The following is an 11,906-nucleotide window of genomic DNA, read 5'->3' as shown; positions in this document are numbered from 1 at the left end:
ATAACCGGATTATGAATAAAAACTACTGGTTTGGCAAAAGTGAGTGATTTGTTTATCTGCTAAATCTCTACCGACGGGATCGGATCCGGTCATCTCTAAAGATATCGGTCTGGTGATTGGAGAACATTCGTTGGACCCACGTTCTAATTCACGTTGCCAGTAGCAACGGGAAATCATCTGCAACACGTATAATTACCGCAAAATATCTCCTGCCTGTAGACCGCGACAACTCATTCGATGCCATGGGGTGCTCAAACGAACCAAATTTGAGGGATACATTTCAAATATTATATGAATTTGATTGTAAACGGCCTAAGCAAGCACCATTTATTTTCTTAACTGTTTCGTCCGAACTCGCTAGTTCCTGATCTGCATGACTGCACACATATGAAAGAGTAACGGGTATCATTGCATAAATTGGCCAGCAGAGACAACCGTCGGAACACTTGTTTCACTGTATTTTTGTGTGATAATACTCGTCGAGCCTGTGTTACGGAGGGATTCGGTGACTTGTTCCAGTTAAAGGTTAAATAAAAATAAACTTGTTATGCAGGTCCAGCGGAGAATAATTGGCAACTTTATTCACTGTCGACTTGCGCCCTCTCACATAATAGTTACAGGGAAACTAAGAGTGCCCGTCGAGCGGTTCGAACCATCTCCGGACTAACATACATGATTTTCGGCGGAGACATTACACCTGGTATACTGGACAGCGGTCACACGCACGTTCGGCATATGATTTTGATGTGTCTAGTCTCATCCATCAAACGTGTCTGGCAACCAAGTGAGTGTTTTCTAAATTGAAGGCACCAATGCCATACACCTACCTACCTACCTTATGCTGTTTGTTCCGTAACGGCCAAAGTTTAACCAAAAAGCAATTTAAGGAATCGGAGCACACATTTGGGGCTTTGATAACTAAACCGATTGCTAAATCCTTGTACCATCAACACTTCCTGACTCCAATCATTCAGAAGTTGACAACGCCTGCATTCAAAGTTACAAAAGTATACCTGGCTCAGCTGGCCCTACCAATTAACTTTTGCATTTTCATAATACAAAGTGGCACCAACACAGCATGTCGTATTTATTGTGATTGTATACACTTCTGAAATATAAAATAAACTGTCAGTAACACTAATATACTGGTCCAGTACCACAAGTACACTATTTTAGCCATAACCACCAGACATTTAACATCAATGTAGTTTGCTGGCTCTAGATAAATCACTACAATTTAATACTATGGTTGGTTAGAAGAGTCACACGCATTTGTGTACACATTAAGTTTTATTGTAACAAAACAAGTTGTACACCTTTAAGTTTAAAACAGATGATTATTTCCCCCCAGCGGAAAATAAAACAGTGATTAGATGTAAATTCCATGAGATAACAGGTTGTTTTCCATGAAGCAGTGGGGGGCCCAAATTTACAAGCATTTTTTTAAAGTTTTGTTTTGTTTATTAAAAATGTACTTTCACATCTCATGGATGTCTGTAAAACAATAAAAAAAAAGATATAGGAATGGTGTCAAAATGCCCACCCACCCCAGCACCCCAAGATATCCCTTTACCCTACCCCAGCATTGACCCCAAACATTACAAGTGATGGGAATAAGCTGGTATTTTCTGTTAACTTTTAACCACATAAGAGGGGGTGGCATTATTTGCAGGGATCTACTCGCCAACTGAACAAAATTATAAAAACTATAGAGGGGGTCTGCTAGCACTAGGTCACTGCACCATGGCTTTTATTCATTTATCACAACCTTTAACTGCAAGAAAATTATATATATAAATTGCTATTTAATTCTACTCAAGATGGCATGCTGATTCTATTTTTTTGTAAGTTTTTATTTTTCTTCAGATGAATTTGGGAATTGGGGTGGTACATACAATTCAAGGCAGGAATTTGCCATTGGTTTTTAGATGAGACAAAGAAACTTAACATGGCACAGACAGGAGTGAGGCTTCAGAATGAGACGACGAAGCACAAAATAAAAATACAAAATCTTGCTCCCAAATATGGGTGGATAACCAAATTGGGTGAAAATAGGAAAGGGTATCGGCAGATGTAATTTTTCAGTTTAGTCATCTTCTCCTTCATCATCCTAAACAAAATAAAGGGAGAAAAAAAAAATCAGCAACACCATAATAACAAATCACACTATTCAATATAGCCAATTAAGCAATTATCTAGGGCATACCTCTCCATCATCTTCCTCTCCATCATCTTCCTCTCCATCATCTTCATCACCCTCCTCATCAATGTCCTCAAGACCTTCCTCGTCATCATCATCTTCACCTTCTGCTTCCTCATCATCCATGTCAGGAACCTGCCAATCAAATTAGCCAACATTTTAACTATACATTCTTCATCTACACAGGAGACTTAATCTCCTGGGTGACATCCAAAGAAGGAATAATAAAGTTGCACAATGGACATAAGTCAAAGAGCTGGTAACAAGTCCTATTCAAAATCAAGAGAACATCGATAACAGGGTGTGCTAGGCCTTGGAGACCAGTGTTGGAAAAAGTATGCAACTGTCATACTTGAGTAAAAGTAAAGATAACTTCATAAAAAAAATGACTAGTAAAAGTCACCCAGTAAAATACTACTTGAGTAAAAGTCTAAAAGTATTCGTTTTAAATCTACTTAAGTATCAAAAGTAAATGTAATTGCTAAAATATATTTAAGTATGAATCTTTTCAAATTCTAGATATTAAAGCAAACAGCACGATTTTGTTGTTTTTAAAATGTACGGATAGCCAGGGGCACAGTCCAACCCGCACACATAATTTACAGAGGCAGTAGGGATGACCAGGCATGTTTTCTTGATAAGTGTGTAAATTGGACCATTTTTCTGTCCTGTATTAGTATTGGGTGTCAGGGAAATGTATGGAATAAAAAGTACATTATTTTCTTTAAGAATGTAGTGAAGTAAAAGTTGTCAAAAATATAACTAGTAAAGGAAAGTACCTTTACCACAAAAAAAACAATGTAAGTAGTACTTGAAAGTATTTTTACACCACTGTTGGAGACTTACCAGGTAGTACTGCAGGGGGTTTGGCCAGATGTCATCCTTGATGACCTCTCCCAGCTCATCTGCCCCAGCATCTGAGTGATCAGTGAACCAGGTGAAGAAGCTCTCTGGCTCTTCATGCTGCCTCTTCTTGCCGGCTTTATTCTGCGTCTGGCTGGAGCGCTTTGTCAGGTCCTTCAGAAAGGTCACAGGGGTAACAAACCAACTTAGGTATTTGTTGTGAAATTGTTAGATATTACTTGTTAGATATTGCTGCATTGTTGGAAGTAGAAGCACAAGCATTTCACTACACTCGCAATAACACATGCATGTGACAAGTACAATTTGAATTGAGCTTGTGTGTGTGTGTGTGTATATATATATACACACACATACATATATATATATATATACACACACACACATATATATATATACATACATATACAAACACACACACAACAACCAGACATGAAAACCAAAATTATCTATGAACAATGAGGTACAACATTCAGGTTGGGGCCGGGAATTTCAAGGGACTTCATGATACGATATGCATTTTGAAACTAAATTTATTGCGAATAAATACTGCCATATTATTGCGATTTGATGTTCCAAGCATATTGCTCACTGTATGTCTGCTGAAGAGGGAGCACGAGAAAGTGAGTTGAGTCACTAATAAGTGACAAAAACATATTGGTTCACTATTTAAAAATATGGAGAACAAGATAGCTATATGATTAAAAATACCAGAGTAAAAAAAAGAAAGAGCTACCCCCCTTTTCTCCCCAATTGTTAGTAGTTACTGTCTTGTCTCATTGCTACAACTCCTGTACGGGCTCGGGAGAGACGAAGGCCGAGAGTCATGCGTCCTCCAAAACACAACCAAGCTGCACTGCTTGTTAACACAGCGCGCATCCAACCCGGAAGCCAGCCGCACCAATGTGTTGGAGGAAACTGCACGCGGCCCATCACAGGAGTCACTAGCGCACGATGAGACAAGGATATCCCTACCGGCCAAACCCTCCCTAACCCGGACGACGCTAGGCCAATTGTGCTTCGCCCCATGGACCTCCCGGTCGCGGCCGGTTGCAACAGAGCCTGGGCTCGAACCCAGAGTCTCTGGTGGCACAACTAGCACTGCCTTAGACCACTGTGCCACCCGGGAGGCAAAAATAGCAGAGTTTTGGCACAAGCACAGCCAGCTGACGCTACCCACAGTCGACTTATACATATAGCTTTCCCCTGAAATCAATACTTATGACAAAATGTATATTATCCAAAAAGAATGTTGCTATATGCAACTGCAGAGATATTCCCCCCCCCCCCCCCCCCATTTCAGGTACACAGTGTTAAAAAAGTCTGGTCAACATATTGGTGTAAGTGCCCTACTTGTTTCTGCCAAATGCTGTACTTTTAAAGCAGCAATGTGTAACCTTTTGGGCAACCAGACCAATTTCACATAGAAATGTGAGTTATTGATCTGTCATTCGCATTGAAAGCTAGTCTAAAAAGAGGTATATATATATATATGTTCCATGTGAGCCATTTCTATGCTACCCATTCCGAAGTTTAGTTTTTACGTCTTTGTATTTAAAAAATATATTAATTTTATACCCGCTGAAAATGCAATGTTGGGTTACTAAATATATATTTCTCATCGGTTTAGATGGTACAAGTATTCTCTACACATTGCGTGTGTAGAACTGAAATGATTTAGCAACCAGGAAATATAGCGATTTCTGCATATTGCACCTTTAGAGAATCTCCAATATTTCCATGCATGTGAAAAGAGGTGATATGAAATACCTTTCCTGATTTCCATTTTATTTCTGTTGACTTTGATGATGGGTCTCCACTCTCGTTCAGGTGGAACTCTTTGGAAAGGACTTTGTTTTCAAAGTATGGGTTTTCATCAAAATACTGGAAGACAAAATAAATTTAATTAAGCCAATAAATGGCATATTGCTGCCATTAATGCAATATCCTATGAATGCAATATGATGGTAACCTTCACGTACAAAATCTATTCTGTAGCCTGACTTGATATCTTCAAACTCTGTAACCTCCACCCTGGTCAGATAGTGAAGTGCCTCCTCATCTTCCTCACCAAGAAGGGCAGAAACTGTAGGAGGAAACATTTAAACAGTCAAAACGTCTGAGCATTCTAAGTTCCAGTGGTAAAATCGTGTGTCAGCCTCCTAAAGAAACTCACCTTGCGGATGGTTGACGAATGTTGTGACCCAGAAGTTGGGGATTTTGGCGATCAGTTCTGACCTCTTCTGAAAGAATGGCTGACGGAGTTTGTTGTATTTCTGTTCTACCTTCAATATCTCCTCACTCGCCTGCTCATTCAGTCTGTGAAGAAGATTGTACATGCATATCAGGGTTTTTCCTCGATCAAAAGGGGCTACGGTGGTGTTTTTCGTCCCGAAAGTGATGTATACATGTCATTTTTTTTTAAAGCGTTTTACATCAATTTCCTGAAAAAAAACAAAATTACTCTGTGGAGCCGAGAAATGTTTGCCGTTTTAACACGAATTACCTGAAATGTTACACACTGTGCCATGGAGCTGGGAGAAAATTGTGTAGTTTTAAAGCTAATGTAAACGGAATTGTACATGTTCTGCCATGTAGCTGAGTGAAGTCGTTTAAAGACAATTTCCTGCAAGTCTATATGCATTTTGCCATGGCTTATGTTTTTGCTCAAACATAACAAAATCAATACTGTTAAATTAATTAAAGGTCCGTTCTCTTTTCTACATACTTTATATTTGGTTTCAGTCATTTAAGTTTACACCGAAAGAGTCTATTCAAAATCTACAAGGCTGATTAATTAGGGCCGATTTCAAGTTCTCATAACAATCGGTAATCTGCCTTTTTGGACACTGATCATGGCCGATTACATTGCAATCCAAGAGGAGACTGCGTGGCAGGCTGACCACCCATTACGCGAGTGCAGCATGAAAAGGACCTTGTGGCTGCTAGCTAGTATTAAATGTATCTTGTAAAAAAAAATAATAATAATAATTGTTCACAGAATCACTAGTTAACCTAGTAATATCAACCATGTGTAGTTAACTAGTTTGTCCTGCGTTGCATATAATCGATGCAGTGCATGTTTCTTAAAATCAATACACAGAAGTATATTTTTTAAACCCTGCATATTAAGTTAAAAGAAATTCATGTTAGCGGGCAATATTATCTAGGGAAATTGTGTCACTTCTCTTGCATTCAGAGCAAGGATATTCAGGGTATATGTGACAATTTCTTCCTAAAAAAGACAGTAATTAATTTTCCAGAATTATGACATAACATTGAAGGTTGTGCAATGTAGCAGCAATATTTAGACTTTGGGTTGCCACCCATTTGATAAAATATGAAATGGGTCCATATTTCACTGAAATAATAAAACGGTTCGTTTTTAAAGTGATAGTTTCCTGGATTTGACCATATTAATGACCTACGGCTTGTATTTCTGTGTGTTTATTATATTATAATTAAGTCTGTGATTTGATATTTTATAGAGCAGTCTGACTGAGCGGTGGTAGGCAGCAGCAGGCTCGTAAGCATTCATTCAAACAGCACTTTACTGCGTTTGCCAGCAGCTCATAGCAGTGCTTGATGCACAGCGCTGTATATGACTTCAAGCCTATCAACTCCTGAGATTAGGCCGGCAATACTAAAGTGCCTATAAAAACATCCAATAGTCAAAGGGATATGAAATACAAAATGGTAGAGAGAAATGGTCGACGCGTCATAATTCCTATAACTACAACCTAAAACTTCTTAACTGGGAATATTGAACCACCAGCTTTCATATGTTCTCATGTTCTGAGCAAGGAACTTAATGGTTAGTCCTTTTTTTTTTTTAATTTTACATGGCACATATTGCATTTCTACTTTCTTCACCAACACTGTTTTTGCATTATTTAAACCAAAGTGAACATGTTTCATTATTTATTTGAGGCTAAATTGATTTTATTGACGTATTATATTAAGTTAAAATAAGTGTTCATTGTTCATTCAGTATTGTTGTAATTGTCATTATTACAAATTAGCCGATTAAATCGGTGTCATCTTTTTTTGGTCCTCCAATAAATCGGTATCTGCGTTGAAAAATTATAAAAATCGGTAGACCTCTAATATATACATACATACACTAAAAAGTTAGTTTGGACATAAACTGACCTCGGAAAAAAAAACTTGCTTAGGCTGCCCACCCAAGGGTTTTTTACAGCAAAAATAAACTATATCAATCACATTGTCACACAGTTAAACACGAATTTGTTTAATACTGACAGATATACACTAACTTGAATGGCTTACCTGTCAATTTCGTTTTGAACTTCATCAATGTGTTCAATAGCTTCCTGTTGCTCTTTTTCTGTAATGAGAAATGCAATAATGTCAGAAAATATTGTAGTGACTCTCGGTGCAGTGCATTGGTGATATACATCAACATTAAATAGTAACTACCAAGTTCCTGCACATTTACCTGCCAATAGTCAAAGATGTCAACACAAAAAAGTTACGAGCTAATGTTCTTGTTTTGAAATTGACCCTGAACTCCCAAGCTTCACTCAGGTCCATGGATGCAAAAGCGTTGCAGGAGTGAGCTGGTAACGATTTGTAGTTTGAATAAAGGGGTGCAAAATGGGCGAAAACATCAATCATAATCAACAAATGATTTTTACCATGCATGACTGAAATGTGTGCGCGTAGTGTTAGCAACACCTCTGCAACTAGCAATTTCAGAGCAGCTTGTAAACGGCGGTTCTTCCTGCTGGCTACAGCGAGGGCCGCGTGGTTTGAATGTGGGAGTCCGCACACTGCACTCTGTGCCTCGATTCCCCAACACTGACTTACAGCTAGCTAACTAACGTTAGCTGCATTGCATCGAAACTATGCGTAAGTTATTTGTTTATAACTAACCCTGCATTGTTGAATCAACGCATATCATTCTTCCAATGGCCTACTTCTCGAAAACTACGGCTCACTAAACTATAAGTTAAACTAGTTAGCCATGTTTCAAATATCACATTCGCTGGCTAGCTTTATGGCGGATATGAACAACAACAAAGTAACAAGGCCACGGTGTTTCATTCAACATAGAAAACATGAATTCTCAATCAAAAATGCACTGTCTATTATAACAATGGTTGTACAGTTGCTTTTACAGTACCAAGGACTAGACTTGCAAAATAAAATACTGAACAGGATATTCATTGATTAAACAATTAGCTAGGTAACGTTAGCTAGCTATGAAATGTTGCTAACGTAATTAGCTAACATGGCCTCCATCACCGGTCTAACGTAGTAGAACCTAGAACTACGCACTCACGGCAGACAATACAGACTGCACCCAGAACCGGGCAGATTCATATTGAAAAGCACAAGGACAACACATTACTAGTTATGAACTCATTTGCATTCAAGTTGTACATTTAAATAGAACTAATAAAGAAAGTGAAAATGGCGGTTAACTGGAGGCCGCCATTCCTTACCGGAGGTCTCGTCCGCGCCGTCATAGTTTGAGTTCAGCTCCTTTTTACTCACTTTTGCCGCCGATGCCGACATGTTTTTCGAAGGCTGTGAATAACAGACTTCGGAAAAGAACACTGAATTCGTTTTTTTCTGTTCTCTCCGAACAGGAGATTATTATTTCTACCTAAGATTTCGGTGTGCCGTTACAACGTGTGCAGCCCTCCTCTACACAATAAAAAGCGAGTAAGTCAGACACCACGAAGCTCAAGGCAAGCCCACTCACGCGCTCCCTTTCATTACGAACGCGCCTCAGCAAATGGAACCAACCCGGCTCCGCCTCTCGAGGACAAGTCTACTTGCTCGATTCTAGTGTTGCTTTCTGATAGGCGAGGTCGCACACAGGGCTGGCATATACTAAGGGGATTCGATTAATCTGGACAGGGCAAGCGTGTTTTACACCGGGTGAAAGTTGATTGCATTCGTTTTGGAACCAGGCATCTAGTTCAAAGCCCAGGCGAGGTCGGCTCAAAACAAAAGTGACGTAGGGAGTAGGATTCTGTTTTCAAATGCAAAGGTGATTGCTTTTGATAACGCTTTTATCTACTTTCACAATGAAAACTAGTTTGAAAATGCAAACATATGCAATGTAAAATACATGTATGTTTCTGGACGATGCAACAAACCTCCTTGTTGACAACATGACCGAGTGGCGCAGATTACTGTTCGATTTGAGAATGTCGCTCCTCCCTCACCCTTGTTGCCCGTTCATTGCCCGTTCATGGCACGTTCATACACCTCCCGCAGCTCAGCATAATTAAATCCACCCACTAACTAAAAAAAAGGCGGGATTTTGTTGAGAAAATATCAACATTTATTTTCTCCCCCCCACCCAATTTTTCCCTTCTTTTTTTATTTTAATTTCTTTAAAAAAAAAAATTACATTCATAATACATCAAACATGTCTAGCAAACCAAACACAGGTATTAACAATACTCAAAATATCAATAAAATAATACAAATAAATAAACAATTTAAGTGCAATTATATTCACTCTGAAAATATCTTATTATAATGATTCGTGAAGATGTTATTCTTGTTGTTATTCACTAGGGTTAATGTTTTAATAAGATAATTAAATTCAATCAGAAAATTGTGTAATTTTGGTATAGAATTATGGAATTTTTGTTTGTGTATAAAGTATTTGTCAACAAGAATAAAAAAAATAATAATCATTTCAATGGTTTTGTTATCATTGCAATAGTAACATATTATATCTTTCATGTCAAAAATATAGGCAGTGTTTCTAATGGTAAATAAGTACTTTGCAAGGTTTTCCCAAAATTCTGACACAAATTTACATTCAGAGAACAAGTGAGACAGATTCTCACCTTCTTTTTCACAGAAAACGCGGATATCATCAATAGCCACAAATTTGGAAATCATAGAATTACATGGATATATCTTATGTAACATTTTGAAGTGCACTTCCTTAACATTGTATACAGTATTTGTAAGGCCTTAACCATGCATTTTTCCAGACAATGCCAGGAATAAGCATATTCCAGAAAAACTGTCTTCTCGGTGTAAGTTGGTTTTGTGAATGAAGAATTTGTTTTATATATTTATTACAACAAGATCTCTCAAGTAAGCCCACACCTTCCAATCTGAGTTCTGGAAAAACTTTGTAATCATTCCCAAAATTAAAATGAGTTTTCATAAGTGTAGTTAGACCACTGGGAATGGCTTTGATCACAGAAATAAACTCTCTGAAAGGTATTGGAAACTCTTTCAATGTTATAAATTGTTCATATGTTAGAATATTACCCTTGTTGTCGAAAATATCAAGAACAAGGTCAATATACCTCTCATGCCAGCTGGGGTAGAACAATGACCTATTCCTTACAGTTATGTCTGAATTATTCCACAAAATAACTTTATGAGGGGAAAAATTGTGCAGGAAACATATTTTCCAGGCCATTAAAGCTTGTTGGTGAAAATTAGCCAATTTAGCAGGTAATCTTTCAGGAATATAATTACATGTCAGTAAAACTTGAAGACCTCCCAATTTATTAAACACATTATATGGAATGAAACACCATATTGATCCAGTATCGATCAAACATTTTTCAACCAGTTTATCTTGAAAGTGTTATTTATGTCAACAAAGTCCAACACTTCTAGACCGCCTTCAGCTCTTTGGTTAGAAAGGACAGATTTTTTTAGTTTGTGAGACTTATTTTTCCAGATGAAGTCAAGAAAGGTTTTATTGATCTCTTTACAAGTATCTGGATTTACACATAACAATAATGAGGGGTACACAAAATGAGACAGTCCTTCTGCCTTGGACAGAAGTACTCTGCCAAGTATAGAAAGATCTCTTTGTAGCCAATTATTAAATATATTTTTAGTTCTCTTAATTTTAGGAGAGAAATTCAAATGTTGTCTGACTAAGTGTTTTTTTGACCGATGTATTCCTAAATATTTAACACAGTCCTTTACAGGAATATTTTCTATTTCTTTATCATCAGAGTCAAATAAACATAAGATTTCACATTTAGAAACATTCAGCATTAATCCTGATGCAATTGAAAATGCAGTTATAGCATTAAGGGCATGTGCGACCTGGTCTTTGTCTCTTAAGAAAAGAGTATCATCATCAGCCAGTTGGGAAATTTAGATTTCTTTGTTAAAAATGGTTAAGCCATACAAATTTGCATTATTCAGAATATCTAGAGATAGAATTTCCACAACCAAAATGAATAAAAAATGCGAAATTGGGCATCCCTGTTGTACACTTCTGTTGATACTAAATCTTTTGGAAGTATTAAGGTTTAGTAGCACAGAACTATTTATATATTTGTAAAACATGAAAATTACTTTAATAAAATGTTCACCAAATCCCAAATGTTTAAGAGACCTAAAGAGAAATTCATGTTCAATTGTGTCAAAGGCTTTACAGAAGTCCAGAAATGGGACAACCGCATCTGAGTCAATTGCATCTGAATAATTATAAAGGTCCAGGACTAAACAAATGTTAGAGCTTATGTGAAGGCACTTCATAAATCCTGTTAGAGTCTATTTTATAATGGTATATATTCCTTTCTTTAATCTTTTGGCATAAACCAGAGCAATCCATTTGTAATCAACATTTAATAAAGTAATTGGTCTCCAATTGTCAATGAGAGAAGGGTCTTTATCAGGCTTCGGAAGCAATGAAATAAGGCCCTGTTTCATAGTGGAGACCATTTCCCAATTTTTAATGCAATCTTGAAACATATTGAACATCGGGTCATCTAGCAACTCCCAAAACTGTCTATAGAATTCAACTGTCAGGCCATCAGGACCAGCTGATTTTTTTTCATTGAATTCAGAGCCGCTCTCACAGGTGAATCGCAAA

At 37.5% G+C, this 11,906-nt stretch overlaps 1 protein-coding gene across 1 annotated transcript; it reads right to left on the bottom strand.

Annotated features, from left to right (window-relative positions):
* Positions 1-1,271: 1,271 nt before the first annotated feature.
* Positions 1,272-8,946, bottom strand: LOC139389958 (SET nuclear proto-oncogene a). The gene is made up of 8 exons (XM_071137008.1): positions 8,530-8,946; positions 7,352-7,409; positions 5,238-5,380; positions 5,044-5,147; positions 4,832-4,945; positions 3,047-3,217; positions 2,207-2,335; positions 1,272-2,110 (listed from the first exon to the last, which is right to left on the bottom strand). The coding sequence occupies exons 1-8, from the start codon at positions 8,600-8,602 to the stop codon at positions 2,087-2,089; spliced, it is 816 nt and encodes a 271-aa protein (XP_070993109.1). The 5' UTR covers positions 8,603-8,946; the 3' UTR covers positions 1,272-2,086.
* Positions 8,947-11,906: the final 2,960 nt, after the last annotated feature.

This window comes from Oncorhynchus clarkii, chromosome 30 (assembly GCF_045791955.1).
Source record: "Oncorhynchus clarkii lewisi isolate Uvic-CL-2024 chromosome 30, UVic_Ocla_1.0, whole genome shotgun sequence".
NCBI lineage: Eukaryota > Metazoa > Chordata > Actinopteri > Salmoniformes > Salmonidae > Oncorhynchus > Oncorhynchus clarkii.
Note: the sequence above shows the minus strand (reverse complement) of the source record. Positions and strands in the feature narration are given on the sequence as shown.

Coding starts and splice junctions, on each gene's coding strand:
- LOC139389958 (XM_071137008.1), bottom strand. CDS start 8,602: ATGTCGGCATCGGCGGCAAAAGTGAGTAAAAAGGAGCTGAACTCAAAC. Junction 5,148..5,237: donor ATTCGTCAACCATCCGCAAG/GTGAGTTTCTTT, acceptor TTCCTCCTACAG/TTTCTGCCCTTCTTGGTGAG. Junction 2,336..3,046: donor ACCCCCTGCAGTACTACCTG/GTAAGTCTCCAA, acceptor TTTGATTGGCAG/GTTCCTGACATGGATGATGA.